Here is an 18,512-nt window from a genome sequence, read left to right as displayed (position 1 = left end):
CTGGACTAGCTGGCTTGCTGTTAACAAATCACAGGCACACATTGTAATTCCCACTTGAGACTTTAAAAAAGAATAGAAGGGCACCAGGTCATAATTTCTTTTCATTTGCTGTTTGGTGACCATAAGAAATTAATGTGTTTCCTTTTGCAGCATTTAGGTTTTTATGTTCCATTTCTTCCCTTGCAATACATTTATGTCTGACTCTGAGGCTAAGCCAAGCAGTCTGATCTTAAGGAGCAATTTTAGCTATAAACAATGGTTTGTGCTGCTGTGATAAGCATCATTTAGTGGGGCACAGCAGCAGCTAAACTGAAATAACTGCGAAACATAAACAAGGTGGAATTTGGTTCAAAAGCTAACCTTGAGATTTATTGAACTTTGAAAGTGATTCAATGATCCACAAAACTGCCACAGCCTTGATATGGAGCTGAGGTTTAGAAGGGGAATATGGTGAAACAAATGTGTAATTATCCACATAACAAGGTGAACTGAGCCAAATCCTTTACCAGAGTAACCTCATAAGCAGCAAGAAACTGAATAGGCTTCGTACTGAAGGAGGCAGAGCTGAATGTCATAAACATGGACAAGGATCCTATGGAGATTTAGTCTTCCATCAGTATTTCAAACTACTATTGAAATGAGGACTTGGCAGTTGCAGTAGACGTTTGTGCTAATCACATGAGTTCAGCTGTTCAGAGGGGTAAAAGTACCATAAAAATCCACTTGGTTAGTTGTGCCAGCTATTTGGATAAGCTTGACCAGCTGTTTGAATCCCATCTATTGCCTGTGACATATCCTGTAAATTAATAAACTTTTGTCATTATTACAAGGCACCTCTGAGCTTTGAGGGTGTAGTAGAACACCTTAGCTAATAATTCTGGAGTATTTCTGGCACGTTGTCATTTGAATTATCTCTGAATTTCTCATCTCTGCAGGGCCATTTGTTCCAGTGATAAATAAAGTACAGGCAATTGTTGCTGCCAAACAGGATTTTGTAGTATTCTTTACTAAAAAGACTATTCTTGTTTTGAAGAGTTCACTTTAAAAAAACAACAACTTAATAATCTGTTCCCAAACTTAAGAAAGGGTGACAGCCTCGGGCCAATGAATGAATAAATAAAACCTGATAGATGTGTTTTGGTTTTTTTGCCAAGAGGCCAATTTATGGAGCTCAAGCTCAGAGTGGCACTTCATTCACACTGTTATAGATTTATTCGTACAAATAAGAGTGCGGGCTTAAACCATATACACAAAATGTCATTGTAAACTACCACCTGATGAATCTCAAAGTTTTTGTTCCTTTCTCAAAGCTTTCTTGCATGCAAAGTGACTGGCTCAAACATCTGGTCTGATTGGTATAATTTTAAGGTCCGTTTCAGATTGTACAACAGAAGTGTGAGAAGTAAATTGCTCACCATATTTAGCCTTAATTGTTAACATATTAAATCAGTTCTGTTTGGGTGTCATGCGCATTTTTCTGGGCTTTAGTGGAAAGCATATGGGCTGAATTGCTTGAGTGAAACATTGGAAGCCATGATGTCATTATTTTGGCATTGCTGGGGTGTTATGTTGACTAAGTATAGACAACATACAAAACTATTTTGTGCTCCTTGTGCTTTGTAAACTTGCTTGTCTGTGTTAATTATAGCCCACTGGAATCCTTATTGTGGTTTCCACATTAAGTAGCCGCCAGTACCAGAACTTTCATATTCTCGGCACAGCCATTTTGTTTCATGCAGTTTCAGTACATCGCTGCTGTCTCAGTTTGGTACTAATCGAGATTGTTGCCAACAATCAGAATAGTGAACATTCTGTGGATCCCAGAGAATTAAAGGATGAAAGTGAGTGGCTTGGTTTAGTGAAAACGTGGCTTTTCCCTGTTTGTGAGATTGTAGAGGAGCCTCTGGATCATGGACTCCCTCCATTATGTTTGTTTTGTTTAGTCATTTAGTTGTGTCCGACTCTTCGTGACCCCATGGACTAGAGCACGCCAGGCACTCCTGTCTTCCACTGCCTCCCGCAGTTTGGTCAGACTCATGGTGGCTTCAAGAGCACTGTCCAACCATCTCGTCCTCTGTCGTCCCCTTCTCCTTGTGCCCTCAATCTTTCCCAGCATCAGGGTCTTTTCCAGGGTGTCTTCTCTTCTCATGAGGTGGCCAAAGTATTGGAGCCTCAGCTTCAGGATCTGTCCTTCCAGTGAGCACTCAGGGCTGATTTCCTTCAGAATGGATAGGTTTGATCTTCTTCACCATGGGCAGGAATAAATGACCGAATCAGGGAGATTAGCCAGGAAGTTGAATAGACAGAGAATACCAAGTGAAAATTTGCTCATGATCTTGCCATGGTGTCCATATACAGATTAGGGAGTAATCGGTGTAGCTGTTAAAATAAACTATAATAGCTGTTATTTGTTTTTTCTGTCTAAGTATTAGACTAAACCTGCTGAAATTACATCCTGCTATGGTGCAGTGACTGGGACCCAGGTGGCACTGTGGTTAAACCACTGAGCCTAGGGCTTGCTGATCAGAAGGTCGGCGGTTCGAATTCCTGTGACGGGGTGAGCTCCCGTTGCTTGGTCCCAGCTCCTGCCAACCTAGCAGTTCGAAAGCACGTCAAAATGCAAGTACTGTAGATAAATAGGAACCGCTACAGCGGGAAGGTAAACAGCGTTTCCATGTGCTGCTCTGGTTTGCCAGAAGTGGCTTTGTCATGCTGGCCACATGACCTGGAAGCTATACACCGGCTCCCTCGGCCAATAATGCGAGATGAGCGCGCAACCCCAGAGCATAGCTGCCAAGTTATCCCTTTTTTAAAGGGATTTTCCCTTATGCTGAATAGGCTTCCTCGCGAGAAAAGGGAAAACTTGGCAGCTATGCCCCAGAGTCGGTCACGACTGGACCTAATGGTCAGGGGTCCCTTTACCTTTACCTTTATGGTGCAGTGATGCAGTATTTTTTTAAAATGTTGCTGGATATTCATGTATGTGGTTATACAAAGGGTCCTTCTAAGCACCCATAAGGGCACACCTTTTAAAAAGGGCTATATTCACAGTAGCACTGATCCAGAACCAAAAGCAGATCATTGTCTCTGTGTAAGGGGAGAGGTACTACACTTGGGAATAGCTATACATACTGTATTCTTCCCCTCTCCCCCACGCTTGAAATGTGTAAATCAGTCACAGAGGGCATCACTGGAGTAGGTGAGTGTAGAGCTTTCAAAGTTAAATAACATTTTGCAAAGGAGCAAAATACCTATGAAGTGGCACAGTAGGGTGATGAGGTAGCTTTGTTGGTGTTGGACAGTTTAGAAGAGAACTGTCTGGGTTTTCTTGTGTTTGAATGATATGGGAGTTTTTGTACATGTTAAGATTTTTATTTTTTTTACGTGTGATGGGAAGAAGCATTAAAATACTATGGTAAGGGGAACAGATGAGCCTATCCACTAGTGATGTCAGACTATATAGCTTAGAAGGGCTTCCACAGCCCTGTGTGTGATTATGTGAATAGTTATTACATGCATTAATAATGATCAATTGATTGATCTGTTAAATCTCTTCATTTGATGAGGTAATTAATTCTCCTGAGCGAGAATTATGTTTGAGATACAGTTTCATTTGTAGAGCAGAGTGGTGATTCATTGGCTTCTACCTAGCTTTGTTTCTTCCTGATTTGCAGTGATATAAATCCATCAGGCTAAATGATTAATGTGATATATTCTACAAATGATATATTACTGCATTGCAGGGGGTTAGACCAGATGTCCCTTGATGTCCCTTCCAGCTCTACAATTCTGTGATTCTAAGCACAGTTGAAATATTCTCTAGAATCCAGATAGCAGGAAGTACTACCATATATTAGAAAATATTTTACTGAGTTATGAATTTTGCAGACAACAGGCCTTCTTCATTAGCAACTTTAGATTTGTTATGGTGTTCTCAGATTTATGGACTACAACTTGGTTCTCTTGTTTTGTAATGAAAAGTCATTTGAAGCTGTACTGTTGTATATCCTTTGCCTGGCTATTTCTCTTGTATCCCTGCCTGTACAGATGTCAAAAAAATATACTTTCAAAAATACTTAGGATTGTAGCCACAGAGATGTTATAGTAAAACAACACATTAAACTGATGCCGGTGTGTTTCATAAATGGGACTGATTTATTTGTATATTTTAAAATGTTTTATAGTTTTAATGTAACTATTAAAATACTTTGACAGAGCTCTGCACTGGAAAGCAGCATATAAAGAAAAAATTAAAATTAAAGTTTGAATGAATTATTTGATGTCTGTTAAAATGCAGTTTGAACATTTGGTTGTAAATTTAAGATAGTGTGTAAATTTGGGGTGAAGAGGTGTGCTCTTCACCCCAAATTCTTGATCTCTTAAATGTAGAAACAGAAGTTGCAAGATGTAGTGTAAACATAATTTCAGTTATGGAAGTAGATGACTATATGCATGTATTTATTTGCACATAGAAATGGCAAAGGCTCAGAGCTGCAATCACATGTCTACATGTGAACGTCAGAGCTGGGTGGACACTCTGGAGAATACATGGGGCTCTATAGATGGAGGCAATTGCCTTTCAGTTTATATATGCTATTAGTTTTTCCTAGCATGTTTGGTGGTTAGTCACCTTCCATTTCCTTGCAACCTTACAGCATGTCTACTGAACACTAGTTTCCCACATCTATTGCCATCGTTAAGTGTTCCCTTATCATGTAACAGTTGCCATGTGGAGAGATATTAAAGTGAATTTTGTGTAGCAGCTATAAATGTGTAAGCAGGCCCTTAGATGTTATGACCACCAGTGTGACAGGTTTTGCTTTAGAATGAGCATTTTATCACATCTTTGCTCTGCTTTGTTATTTTGATAATTTCAGAAATTTAACCTGGTGATTCACATCCATTGTGTTCAAATAGCATTACAGTGGTACCTCGGTTTAAGTACACAGTTTGATCCGGAAGTCTGTGCTTAACCTGAAGCGAACTTTCCCATTGGAAGTAATGGAAAGTGGATTAATCCATTCCAGACGGGTCCGCGGAGTACTTAAACTGAAAGTACTCAAACCGAGGCGTACTTAAACCGAGGTATGACTGTACAGTAAGCCCACAACTTCAACTTGGCCAAAAAAATTGGAAAAAAAATTAAAGCGGGGCAGACATCTAGGAAAAAAAGATTTTGGCAATCCCACCCGCCATTGTACCCAATGTGTTTTGACCATATACAGTTTTGGCTTTAGACGTGATCCCTGGAACATAAACCCCTCTCCAGAGTTTTTCTGATGAGCTCTGCTTCCTATCAGCTTTGTGTCCTTGAGTTTGCTGCAGAAATACTTGTGTATCAATACTGTTGCTTTAATTTTGAATAACGTTGTGAAGTTACTAAGACCCATCAAATTTGATGTGTACGGGTGTACATACATGTGTATGGGGGTGGGATATGGTTCTGGTTCTTTTCCCAACCCTTCTTGCCACTTCCAAATCCTTCTTTCTCTGCACCCACACTCCCACTGCTCCCATCATACGTGGATAGGTGTTGCAATGGGCAGTATAAGGGGTGGAACAAAGCCTATACCCTCATTCCTTCGAAAAGGTATGCAGCCTCAAGAACTAGGTATCTTTTCATCCTTCCCACCACCAAAGAAAAACAGCATGAGGAGGAATGCATAAACACCCCTTCTTTCACTAGTCTTCCTCTCAGTCTCCAAGCTTGCTGCAATGCAACTGCTGTGTGTTAAAAAGAAAAGTCTGGGGAAAGAATTATGAAGAGGATTTCATGGTGAATAAAGTGACATTTTAAGTTATAGGCCTTTCATGTTTTTTTTCTTTCAATAAATAGACCAGCCTTAGTCCATTTCTAATGGGCAAGGTGACATGTAGATACTAATTGTTGATGGTCATTTGATCCTAAACACTAAATGTGCAAAGACTAGGACAAGCCAGACTTACTTGGCCCATTATCTTAAGAAACCGTTCCAAAAGCAGCTTATGCTCACCCCCCCTTGCTTTTGTCAGTTTCACTGTGCAGCCAAGAGTTTTGTTATGCATCTTCAGTTGAAGTTGGCAGAAGCTAACTGCACTGGGTCTTTTGCCAGCAGGACTTTTGAATTCTGACTTTAAAACTACTGCTTTTTTCAGCCCTGTTCAGCAGCCCTGCAATGTGTAACTTAGCCTCCCACCATACCTGCTATAATATAAACAAAGCTAGAATTCTACCTTTTCTAGGCAGTTTTTCAAGCTGTACCCATTTCCATGTTCATGCCCAGGAGCAGGATCTCAACTTAAAGCAGCCCTTTACAGTACTTCTTAGCAGACAATAGAGGCTAGGGAGGTGTTTGAGGCCATGGCAACAGTAGCCGCAGGTTCCTTCCTCCTCGGTTAGTTGCTAGGAAGACATTGCTAAGCTTCATATCACTCTGCTGTTTGCTCCTTAGTTCGGCATCCCATTTCTTTTGCCCTCTCCCCCTGTCATGGGGTCCATTCTTCTGCCTCGCGTTGCAGAGGAATCAGTACCCAACCCACACACAAAGTATATGCTTCCCTTCTTTCCAGGACTTGTAATAAAATTCTGGGCATTTGTATTAACGTGTTAACAATTGTGGCCTAGAATACCAACAGATATTAAAATATAGCTATTGCCCACAAACACATTACATGTTTATAGAGAATATACAGTAATCTTTGGCTGTGTACTGTTGAGGCACAGCTTCAAATGTCTGCTTGGTTTGATGGTCTCCTGATTGTGAGTGTGGAAAAAAAAGAGAGCCAATAATATATACAGTCATACCTTGGTTTAAGTATGCTTCGGTTTGAGTACTTTCAGTTTAAGTACTCTGCGGATCGTCTGGAATGGATTAATCCACTTTCCATTACTTTCAATGGGAAAGCTCGCTTCAGGTTAAGTACGCTTCAGGTTAAGTACAGACTTCCGGAACCAATTGTGTACTTAAACCGAGGTACCACTGTACTATCTTGCAGGGCTGTTGCAAAAATGCAGACAAAGTGGCCACGAAACATCATTGACACCTAAGGGTACAATGGTAATAAGTCGTACTGAGCTCAGTTGGACACAACAGCATAAGGGTAAATTGCATATCTGTTACCTTTTAGTGTAGCTTTTAATTCATTCTGCATAGATGTCAATATTTGTGGACATATATGTTAGTCCTCAACAGATCTTTTAAAGAATATTTTGTTTTTGTAACATGTGGCAAGTACCTTACCAACTTTCCCTTCCTCTACTTTTCAGGATGGTACAAAGCAAAAAAGAGAACGGAAAAAGACGGTGTCATTTAGCAGCATGCCAACTGAAAAGAAAATCAGTAGTGCAAGTGACTGTATTAACGCCATGGTTGAAGGCTCAGAACTCAGAAAGGTTCGCTCCAACTCTAGAGTTTACCACCGGTACTTCCTTTTAGATGCGGACATGCAGTCTCTACGTTGGGAGCCTTCAAAGAAGGATTCTGAGAAAGCAAAGATTGACGTTAAATCCATAAAAGAAGTGAGAACAGGGAAAAATACAGACATTTTTCGTAGCAATGGAATTTCGGAACAGATTTCAGAAGACTGCGCATTTTCTATTATTTATGGAGATAATTATGAGTCTCTAGATCTTGTTGCAAATTCTGCAGATGTTGCAAATATTTGGGTCACTGGACTGAGATACCTGATATCGTATGGAAAACACACACTAGATATGCTGGAAAGTAGCCAAGATAAAATGCGGACTTCATGGGTTTCACAAATGTTTAAAGAAACAGATATTGATAATTTGGGGCGCATATCCATGTGCAGAGCTGTACAGTTTATAAAAAATTTAAATCCTGGTTTAAAAACTAGTAAAATTGAATTGAAGTTCAAAGAGCTACACAGAGCAAAAGACAAACCTGGTACAGAAGTCACAAAGGAAGAGTTTATTGAAGTCTTTCATGAGCTTTGCACTCGCCCTGAGATCTATTTCTTGTTAGTTCAATTTTCTAGCAATAAAGAATTCCTGGACACAAAGGACCTTATGATGTTTTTAGAAGCAGAACAGGGTATTGCACATGTCACCGAGGAGATAAGCCTTGACATTATTCACAAATATGAGCCATCTAAAGAGGGCCAGGAAAAGGGCTGGCTTTCCATAGACGGTTTTACAAATTATCTTACTTCTCCAGAATGCCATATATTTGACCCAGAACATAAAAAGGTGTGCCAGGGCATGAACCACCCTCTATCTCATTATTTCATAAACTCATCTCATAACACGTACTTGATAGAGGATCAGTTCCGAGGCCCATCTGATATCACAGGATACATCCGTGCTTTGAAAATGGGGTGTCGATGTGTCGAGTTGGATGTGTGGGATGGTCCTGACAATGAGCCTGTAATTTACACAGGGCACACCATGACCTCGCAGATAGTCTTCCGCAGTGTGATCGACATTATAAACAAATATGCATTCGTTGCTTCGGAGTACCCTCTTATTTTGTCGTTAGAAAACCATTGTTGTCTCAAGCAGCAGAGGGTGATGGTTCAGCATATAAAGAAAATATTGGGAGACAAGGTCCACACACAGTCTCCAAACACAGAGGAATCTTATCTGCCTTCTCCTGAATCTCTAAGAGGGAAAATACTAATTAAAGCCAAGAAGCTGCCTCCTAATTGTTCTGTGCTAGAGGGAGATGTTACAGATGAAGACGAAGGTGCAGAAATGTCCCAGAGAATGGGAAAAGAGGGTGTGGAACAACAGAATATTGCCACAGTAAAACGGTTTCAGCTCTGCAAAGAGCTTTCAGAACTGGTAAGCATGTGTAAGTCGGTTCAATTTAAAGATTTTCAGGTTTCATTTCAGCTTCAAAAATACTGGGAAGTTTGCTCCTTCAATGAAGTGCTTGCTACCAAATATGCCAATGAAAACCCTGGAGACTTTGTGAATTACAACAAACGTTTTCTCGCCAGGGTTTTCCCTAGCCCTATGAGGATTGATTCTAGTAATATGAACCCACAGGATTTTTGGAAGTGTGGCTGTCAGATAGTAGCAATGAACTTTCAGACACCTGGATTAATGATGGACCTCAACATTGGTTGGTTTCGACAAAACGGTAACTGTGGGTATGTCCTTCGACCTGCTATCATGCGGGAAGAAGTCTCTTACTTCAGTGCAAATACAAAGGACTCTGTGCCTGGAGTTTCACCTCAGCTTCTTCATGTTAAGATTATTAGTGGACAGAACTTTCCTAAACCAAAAGGGTCAGGTGCCAAAGGTGATGTTGTAGACCCTTATGTCTATGTAGAAATCCACGGGATCCCTGCAGACTGTGCAGAGCAAAGGACAAAAACTGTGCACCAGAATGGGGACAACCCAATTTTTGACGAGAGTTTTGAATTTCAGATTAACCTACCTGAACTCGCCATGGTGCGCTTTGTAGTGCTGGACGATGATTATATCGGGGATGAATTTATTGGGCAGTACACAATTCCCTTTGAGTGTTTACAGACAGGTTATCGCCATGTCCCCCTTCAGTCTTTAACAGGAGAAGCTCTGGCACATGCTTTCTTATTTGTCCACATTGCTATAACTAATAGAAGGGGTGGAGGAAAGCCACATAAAAGGGGGCTGTCTGTCAGGAAGAGCAAGAAATCCAGAGAATATGCCTGTATGAGGACTTTATGGATTAAAACCATTGACGAAGTATTCAAGAATGCTCTCCAGCCCATACGGGATGCCACAGATTTGAGGGAGAACATGCAGGTACCATTTTCTATTCACTATCATTTATATGAGATTAGCATTTTACATACAGATATTATTGAAACATTTAATTGCACCAGTATAAGTAATGTGACACAGTTAAGCGTACTAAATCTGCTCAGAGGTTCAGTGACTTTGCAGACAGTTAAAAGTAAGGCTTAGAGTTATCAGTGCACTCAAGTGGTGGCTGTAAGATACTCAGGCACAGATGCCACCCTACTGGATTCAGTTTTTCTGCTGTAAGATATTTTCTGTTATCTGGCTGTTCTTCTGAAGGATGACTGATTGTAGATATAGTTACAGGTAGGTAGCCGTGTTGGTCTGGTGTAGTCGAAACAAAATAGAAAAATTCCTTCCAGCAGCACCTTTGAGACCAACTAAGTTTGTCGTTGGTATGAGCTTTCGCGTGCATGCACACTTCTTCAGATACACTGAAACAGAAGTCACCAGATCCTTTTATATAGTGAGAGCGTGGGGAGGGGTATTACTCAGAAGTAATCCCATTCCCACCACCCTTCTGAGTAATACCCCTCCCCACCCTCTCACTACCCTGTTTCTCCTATTTTAAGACGTCATAAAATAAGCCATAGCAGGATTTTTAAGCATTCAAGGAATATAAGCCATACCCCGAAAATAAGACATAGTGATAGGTGCAGCAGCAATGTTGGCCGCGGCAAGAGGAGGAGGGGAAAAAAAGACATCCCCTGAAAATAAGCCATAGTGTGTTCTTTTGAGGAAAATAAGCCATAGTGTGTTCTTTTGAGGAAAAATAAATATAAGACGGTGTCTTATTTTTGGAGAAACACGGGATATATAAGTGTCTGGTGACTTCTGTTTCAGTGTATCTGAAGAAGTGTGCGTGCACACGAAAGCTCATACCAATGACAAACTTAGTTGGTCTCTAAGGTGCTGCTGGAAGGAATTTTTTTGATTATAGATATGTTTTATAGCAAGGTTGGCTAACTGGTTTTATTTATTTACATTTGTACCTTGGATCCCGAATGCCTTGCAGGTCAGACATTTTGGCTCCCGAACACTGCAAACCCGGAAGTGAGTGTTCCGGTTTGTGAATGTTCTTTGGAACCCAAATGTCCGACGCAGCTTACACGACTTCCAATTGGCTGCAGCAGCTTCCAGCAGCCAATTGGAAGCCGTGCCTTGATTTCCGAACGTTTTGGAAGTCGAATGGACTTCTGGAATGGATTTCGTTTGACTTCTGAAGTACCACTGTTTTTTTATTTTTAGTAGTATTATTGACCTGCCCTTCACCCTAAGGCCCCAGGGCAAGTTACAATGATAAAACAGTCCAACAATATTTAAAAAACAGTTTAAAACAACTTACAACCCAAACTACCCCACTTTTCCTCCAAGGAGCTTGAGGTGGCATGGCACTTCTCCCTCTTCCCCATTTTATCCTCTCAGCAACTATGTGAAGTAAATTAGGCAGAGAGAAAGAGAGAGACCTGGTCCAAGGTCACCCAGTGAACTTCATGGCTGAGTCAGATTTGAACCCAGGTCTCCCCAGTCCTAGTTCAACACTAACTACTACACCACACTGACTCTTATTATTTATTTTGGTAATACATAGCCTGATCTTCATTAAAATCTGTTCCAGAGTAGAATTTTAATCTCAGGGCTGCATTACATGCTGACTAATCTGAGGGCTGCATTCCAATGGTGCCTGTGATCAAAGCACTAGTGGGTTCTGATGGCCCACCCTACCTTTGCCCCTTGTTTCTCATGGCACACATACTCACAGTACACATACAGCATACGCCATCTCACCCCACACATGGCTTGCAGAAAGCCCCCATTCCTTCTTCACAACAACTTTTTACCCATGGCAGATAGGAAAGAGATTCATGAGCTCAAGCGTGCCAAGGAGCCCAGCATTTGCCTTGATGGAGCAATGGTATGCTGCAGCATCCTGAGGTGGACTTCTTCTTTTTTAGTGCTGTGTGAGGGATGGGAAGAAGAAAATGCTCCCTCTGTAGCTGTAGTGTTCTAGCAGGGAGGGGGAAGTGGGGAGGTAAACTTCCCCCCACCGCTCTGCCAGGGAGAAGGTAGTCTTCCTTGTGAGCATTGAATGAAGTGCCTTTCCCTTCTTTCCATCCACTACCACTGAACAGATTGGAGCTCTCTGCAAACCGGAGGGAGTTCTCTGCTCTGCTCTGATGTTTCCCAAGCACTCCCAGCCAGGGGTTTCAGAGAGTTCAGACAAAAACAGAAAAGAAACCAGAAATTGCTGCAGTTGGCATATTCATGTGTGGTCAGGAATGGTAAACAAACGTGACTGGTCTTCATTCAATGTTGTTCTTGTTTAGTTCTATGAGCAGTAATTAATTAATGACCTTTCTACAGTGTTTTGACATTTCCTTTACACTGAAAGGGATGTTAAGATACATAAGTAGTTATGCAGGTTATGTTAAATTGCGGGCAGCAAGATAATAACGTAGTACCTTGTAGAAGCCAGCCTGCAGCAGAATGGATACACTGTTGATTGTGGTGAATATAGATCAGGACAGAAAGTTGCTGCCTTATTTTAATACTCCCACTGCTCAGGTTTCCAGTGCTCTGATCTGCTCCGTGGTAGTGGATAAATAAGAGGAGAGGCACTTTGTTCAGTGGCACTTCCACTAAATCAGGTCAGGGTCTGATAGGCTGCCAGAAAAAGGCTTGGTGGATTGGATGAGGCTTGCAAGCCTGGGGTTCAGCATACCTGTTTCACAGGAAATAGTTGTGTTTGTGTTTATGGTGTGTGATCTAAAATGGCTCATTCATATATGCAAGCCATCACTTGATTCTGCAGCCATCAAGGGATGAAGACGCATGTATGAACTAGTGTCAGAGAAGGGGATAAATTCAAAAAGATGCAAGTTTCCAAGTCCCTATATTAAATTGTTGCTGAGGCAAGACCTTCCATATCCTCCGCATTTCTATTTTGTTTCGTGCACTGCCGTGTCAAGTAGGTTGCTGTTATCACAGTTTGGTACTACAGTAATCAAGTACAAATATTAGGTATTTTGCTTAATATTAAGTTACTCTAGGGTAATAATTCCTGCCTGGGTTTCGTTTTACCTTGTTAAAGGATGAATCAAAGATTAAAGTGAATTGAAATTCACTTGGCAGGATCAACAGATCTTGACCTGCATCATAGACATAATAATACAGCACTGGGTATTATACAGTATACTGTATTATACAAATACAGTCTCTGAAGAGTAATGTAAATGACCCATGGTCACTTAACTCCTAGAGAGAAAAGGTTTGCATGACAATATTGATGACTGAAAGATTTTCAAGTAAAGAGCATTGCCTGGAAGTCACAGTGACATGTTGGCTGTTTCTCTGCAGGAAGGAGAAATTATTATTGTCAACTGCAGCTGAAAAGTGGAGTTACTTTAGAATATAGAAGCATTCTAAAGTACATCTGCATAATTTTAATTCTGGATAACTACTGCAAGCCTTGTTGGTACCTTAATTACTTCATAAAGTTGATGTTTTTGCAGAACATGGCCACAAATATAGGGTGTTTTATTTCGGTAGCTATTAGGATTGTACAATGAGGTTGAAATTATCTCAAACTAAAGATAATTGAGATTCAAATTGTGTATAAGTGAAATCTAACTTATTCCTTCCTTTTCAACAGAATGCAGTGGTTTTATTCAAAGAGCTGTGTGGCCTCTCTCCTGTAGCAAACCTCATGCAATGCATTCTGGCAGTATCTACACGCTTGGTGAGATCTGATAACACACCCTTGGTTGTAATGAATCTCAGCGAACAGTATCCCGTTATGGAACTGCAAGGAATCATTCCAGAAGTTTTGAAAAAAATTGTAACAGCATATGAAACGGTGAGTAGCCTTTAATAAACATCTTTTTAACAATATATTAATTTCAAAATATTAATCTAACCTTCTCCCTCACCCTGCCAAATCACGTGGATGGAAGATCATTTGCATGAATGCAGAGGGTATAACAATGTTTTCGTATGAAGCTGTAGAGATAATAACACATGAGCTGTGGCCTGTGCAAGTCATTGTTACCAAAAAGAACAATTGCTTGGTGTGTATCTGATGCTATGCTCTGTGTGTGATATTGCTGTGCAGTTTTATATATATGACCAAGCTGTAGCCTTGTTTTTAGTCTGAGGGGGGGAGGAAAATGGTGTTGTTATAAGGGTTTAGTTTTATTACAAAAATGTGAATCACATTAGTTTCAATACCTGGTTCAGTTCAATTTTCAGAAACTTTTTTACAATATATATTTTTAAAATATATATTTTATTTGCTTTTCTATTTCATCATACCATCAGCACATACTGTATTACAGTCATACACAGGATAATAAGAAAGAAAAATTACATAAATATAGGACATATATATGCATATTGATGATAACATCTTAGTCTTCCAATTTATTTGACTCTTATAAACCTTAACTTTTACTCCCCTTCCACCCTTTCCTCGGTTTCCTAACTTGGTTAGGCTACCTAGCAAATACAATTATATCTATTAAATTATACAGCCTCTGGCACATGAAAAAGGGAAACACTTGAGAACTGTTACTTAGCAAGCTAAAATGAAACATCTTCCATTATATTTCCCCAAACTTGGTTCCCTTCTCAGTGAGTCCTGTCTTTAATGAACAAATGGACTTTGAGAGTAGCTCATTCCATTTTCACATTAAGACTATAAGAAGAGCTTATAGTCTTCTTGTAGAACCATCTGATCCATAATACTGTTCTGTTCCAGGGGCATGGGGGAACCTGCAGATCAGCTAGGGTGATGATTGCAGAAGCTGTGGGGTAGAGGGAGAGTTGGCAAAACTGGCTTCCCTCCCCCATTCTGCTAACCATTTCCTTTTGTTGATGACAGGACTCAGATAGGGATGAGGATACCTGTATATTTGCAATATGCAAACAATTTGTGTAATCTTTACACTTAGAATATTAATTGTTTTAAGCATTTTGTTGAGACTAGAAACTGCTTGAAACTATAATACAGTAGGTGCACATTTGCCTAGCTTTTAGAAGCAAAGTTCGGTTTCAGACAAAAAATGGCATAGGAAACTTAGTACAAAAGCTATTTCAAAACTTAGCAGCGATGGGCCGCCACATTGAAATTTAAACGTTGCTGCTATAAAACTATACAGGTACTTGTAGTTTTTCGTATGTAGCAGGAAGCATTGCAATATGTCATTAGGGGCAAGGAAAGCCTCTATTGGCAAGCAATGCTGCAAATGTATAGGTATTGCATGCAAATCATAGTGATGTTTATGGTAATGTCGAACTCTTCTTACATTAAATAAGAACAGAAACCCTTTTACTTTTGTGCTACATAGCTAGTTTATAACTTGTGTTTTAGCATGCTGCAGCCTTTGCTCTGCAATAGAATGAAAACATGGGCATTTCCTTATGGAATGTTTTAAAAACAAACCTTGGTTTCCATGGTAAGTGCCTGGGCTATCTCTGATTTACATTGTTTTCTTCATTCTCAGTATGCTTTGTGGTTATCATGGATGTTTCTGAAAGTACAACAGTTCCTGGGTCAATCCATCTCAGATAAATATACTAATTTAATATTTAACATTTCTTTGTCAGAAATACCTCCCTTACCATAAAAAATTAGAGCAAACATTTACACTGGTAACTGAAGTAATCCTCTGTGTAGTTTAGTATTTTAAATTTATTTCTGCACAATGAGTAACTAGAGAGCTCACAATATTTGTTCATTAACCTACAAAAGGGTGTAAGCTCTCTCCAGTAAAAATACTAGCCAATATCAGAGTAATTTAAAATGACAAAATACTACAGGGAATTGAGGCATTAAAGAATGAAAATGTGTTCTGTGTTAAAGGAGAAACTTATAATTATTAAAGAACTAGTGTCAAGTGAGCAAGTATTTTCAGTTAATTAAGATGTCCCTGGATAGTTGTTAGATTATACATTTTCCTCATAAAAATATAAAGCACAATACATTTTTTTTCAAATTCAGTATACATTATTGCATGCAAACAGTTGAGTTTGCATTTGGGAATTTCCCCCCAGGCTATTCTCCTGTGGACTAATGGAGAAGTTGCAAATTATTTCAGTTGGGAATTGAGCCTGAACCCACATTTGGATGTATTTATAGTATTTATGTATTTATAGTATTTATGTATTTATAATAAGTGGAGAGATGCTAGAACCATAAGTTACAGAACAGGAACATTGCTATATCTAGTTGAATGCATAACATTCTTGAAACAAGCATGAGGCCCCTGGTTAATATACTGTGGTACCTCGGTTTATGAACAGTACGGTTTAAGAACCATTCAGTTTACAAACTCCGCAAAACCGGAAATAGTGTCCCAGTTTGAGAAATTTACCTTGGTCTAAGAACAGAATCGGGACGGTGGAAGGGCACCGGCGGTGGAAGGCCTCAGTAGGGAAAGCGTGCCTTGGTTTAAGAACAGTTTTGGTTTAAGAACGGACCTCCGGAACGGATTAAGTTTTTAACTGAGGTACCACTGTATTATCAACTCGATTGAATGACTGAAGGATTTGGCACACCAAATCTGGGAATCAAGAAGACCATAACCAACCGGGAATTGAGAACATAGCTCCACCCCGAAACTAGATTAAACATACATGGTTCTATGTTCAGTTCCTACTACAGGTTCATTATGGCAACTGATAAATTGCAATGAGACAAAATTGTTGTACAATATTGGTTTCTCCTTCTCACCATGGGACTAGTAACACCTACTGTCCTGCATTTCCTTGAAACCCTAAGAAGAAAATGCTTTCCTTTAGCTAAAAGTTCTGATAAAATGGGCGGTGTAATTATGAGGTATAAGGGGATAATACAAAAACATGTTTATTACACTTTTGATGCAAGGAAATGAGACCCCCTCCAAGATTAGATTACATTGTGAAATACATGGAGAGATATTTTGTGACGGATCCAAAGAGTTCTTAGGAATTGTGAATAGGACTGGACAGCTGGAATCCAAAAGGGGAATACGAGAGAGTTGCAGTTAAAAGGATATTACAGAGCTGGAAAAATCAGAAGAGGGCAACCAAAATGATTGTGGGATATGAGCAATTTCCTTATGACGGAAGGGTGCAATTGGAGTGTTCTAATGTTTTTAAAAGTCTGTTGGGAGCCCCCCAGAGTTGGTGGGGCAACCTAGTTAGTTAGATGGATGGCATACAAATAATAATAAAAAGATTAGTAGTGGTGGTAGTTTTATATATTATTTATTGATTTGTCACTTTCCGTACACAGAAGTGTGTCCCAAAGCAATTTATAGTTTAGGGGGCGCATATTAGATGTGTATAAAATGTATGCATCAGGGGTAGAAAGTTAGTATAGGTTTTTCTCCTTCAAAATGCTACAACTTGTAAGAACAAGATGCTGTATTAGATGGTTCTTTCTCCAGCATGGATTGCTTTTTTATACATATAAAAAAGTACAGTCATACCTTGGGTTACAGACACTTCAGATTACAGACTCTGTTAACCCAAAAATAGTACCTTGGGTTAACTTTGCTTCAGGATGAAAACAGAAATCGCGCGCCGGCGGCAGCGGGAGGCCCCATTAGCTAAAGTGGTACCTCAGGTTAAGAACAATTTCAGGTTAAGAATGGACCTCCAGAACGAATTAAATTCTTAACCCGAGGTGCCACTTTAGTTAAAGTAGGGGAAAGGCTTTTAGGCTGTTCTAGAGAGGTCAATCATGTTCTCTTCAAGCTTTGCCCACTTGTCTCGTAGATGAATAGCACCACAATGTACAAATATGATTTCTGTATTTGCGTTGTAGTGAGAATTAAATACATGGTTGTCAGACCAATTGGGAATACCAGACAAATTCTATTTCTTAAACCTTGTCCAAGCAGTCTTATATGGATGACAAGTACTTTATTGTAAACATAAGTAACACCCAGAAGATTTGTTTTCATACAATGGCAATTTTGGACAGCACTTAAAGCAGTAGAAATATCATTATAAATCGACTTTGATTGTCTGGGCCTAAGCACAGCTGGTCAGTAATGAGGTTACTATTGATTGCTGTCTTGTTTGCCAGTTCTTTTCCCTATGTGCTGTCACAGAGGTTGACATAAAAAGCTGCTCTTAAGTGAAGGTCCACCAATCCCAGAAGTTGTTATCATTGAAATTATAAGGTATACAAAGAAAGTAAAGTTTCAGAAAACATTTTGATAGGCAATAGCTATTTTGTTTGTTTAATACAAGCTATTAAGTTTGTTTAATGCATGCTATGTGTTATTGCCAACATAATTATAGAGGTTATGAAATGCTACAGATTTGCCAGAGCGGTAGGTATAATATCAGTGGCCTTCTCCCAGGTAGTACTATTTCTGTAGTAACAACTTGTGAGCCTGCTCCTCTGGAAAAGCATTTAGTGAACGCTACTGACAAATCTTGAGATTAGGTTAGGTTGTGTGGCGATACCCCGATGCCTCCCCGAGAAATAAAAACACTAGACACATTGCATAAGGTTAATGGGCATAGAAGGCCACAACTTTATTGATTACGGATGTAAGGGGGTATTGGCCTAGGCATTGGATCTAACCGACTGTATCTGACTCCAGCCCGCTCTGCTGGCAGTCTGTGAAAGGTTAACCACCGTTGGATGAGTCCTGCGATGCACATCAACTAGGAGCTCATCCTGGGGCCACCGCTAGGCTTCGGACCTACCACGGCTTCGGACTTGGCAACGCCCCCGGACTCCTTAAGGGAGTACCTTTCCACATTTTGGGGGAGGTGATGGCCGCAA

The 18,512-nt window shown here is 40.0% G+C and overlaps 1 protein-coding gene across 6 annotated transcripts in view; it reads left to right on the top strand.

The window, feature by feature from the left end:
* PLCL2 (phospholipase C like 2) overlaps positions 1 to 18,512 on the top strand; it is a 104,369-nt gene that overhangs the window by 70,922 nt on the left and 14,935 nt on the right. For all 6 annotated transcript variants that reach the window (XM_035130403.3, XM_035130401.3, XM_088654073.1 and 3 more), the window contains exons 3-4: positions 7,247 to 9,733; positions 13,383 to 13,586. In XM_035130403.3, coding sequence (XP_034986294.1) covers positions 7,247 to 9,733; positions 13,383 to 13,586 — 2,691 coding nt within the window. The remainder of the gene's footprint in view (positions 1 to 7,246; positions 9,734 to 13,382; positions 13,587 to 18,512) is intronic.

This window comes from Zootoca vivipara, chromosome 11, assembly GCF_965207765.1.
Source record: "Zootoca vivipara chromosome 11, rZooViv2.hap1.1, whole genome shotgun sequence".
Classification (NCBI taxonomy): domain Eukaryota; kingdom Metazoa; phylum Chordata; class Lepidosauria; order Squamata; family Lacertidae; genus Zootoca; species Zootoca vivipara.
This window is presented reverse-complemented; position numbering and strand designations above follow the sequence as displayed.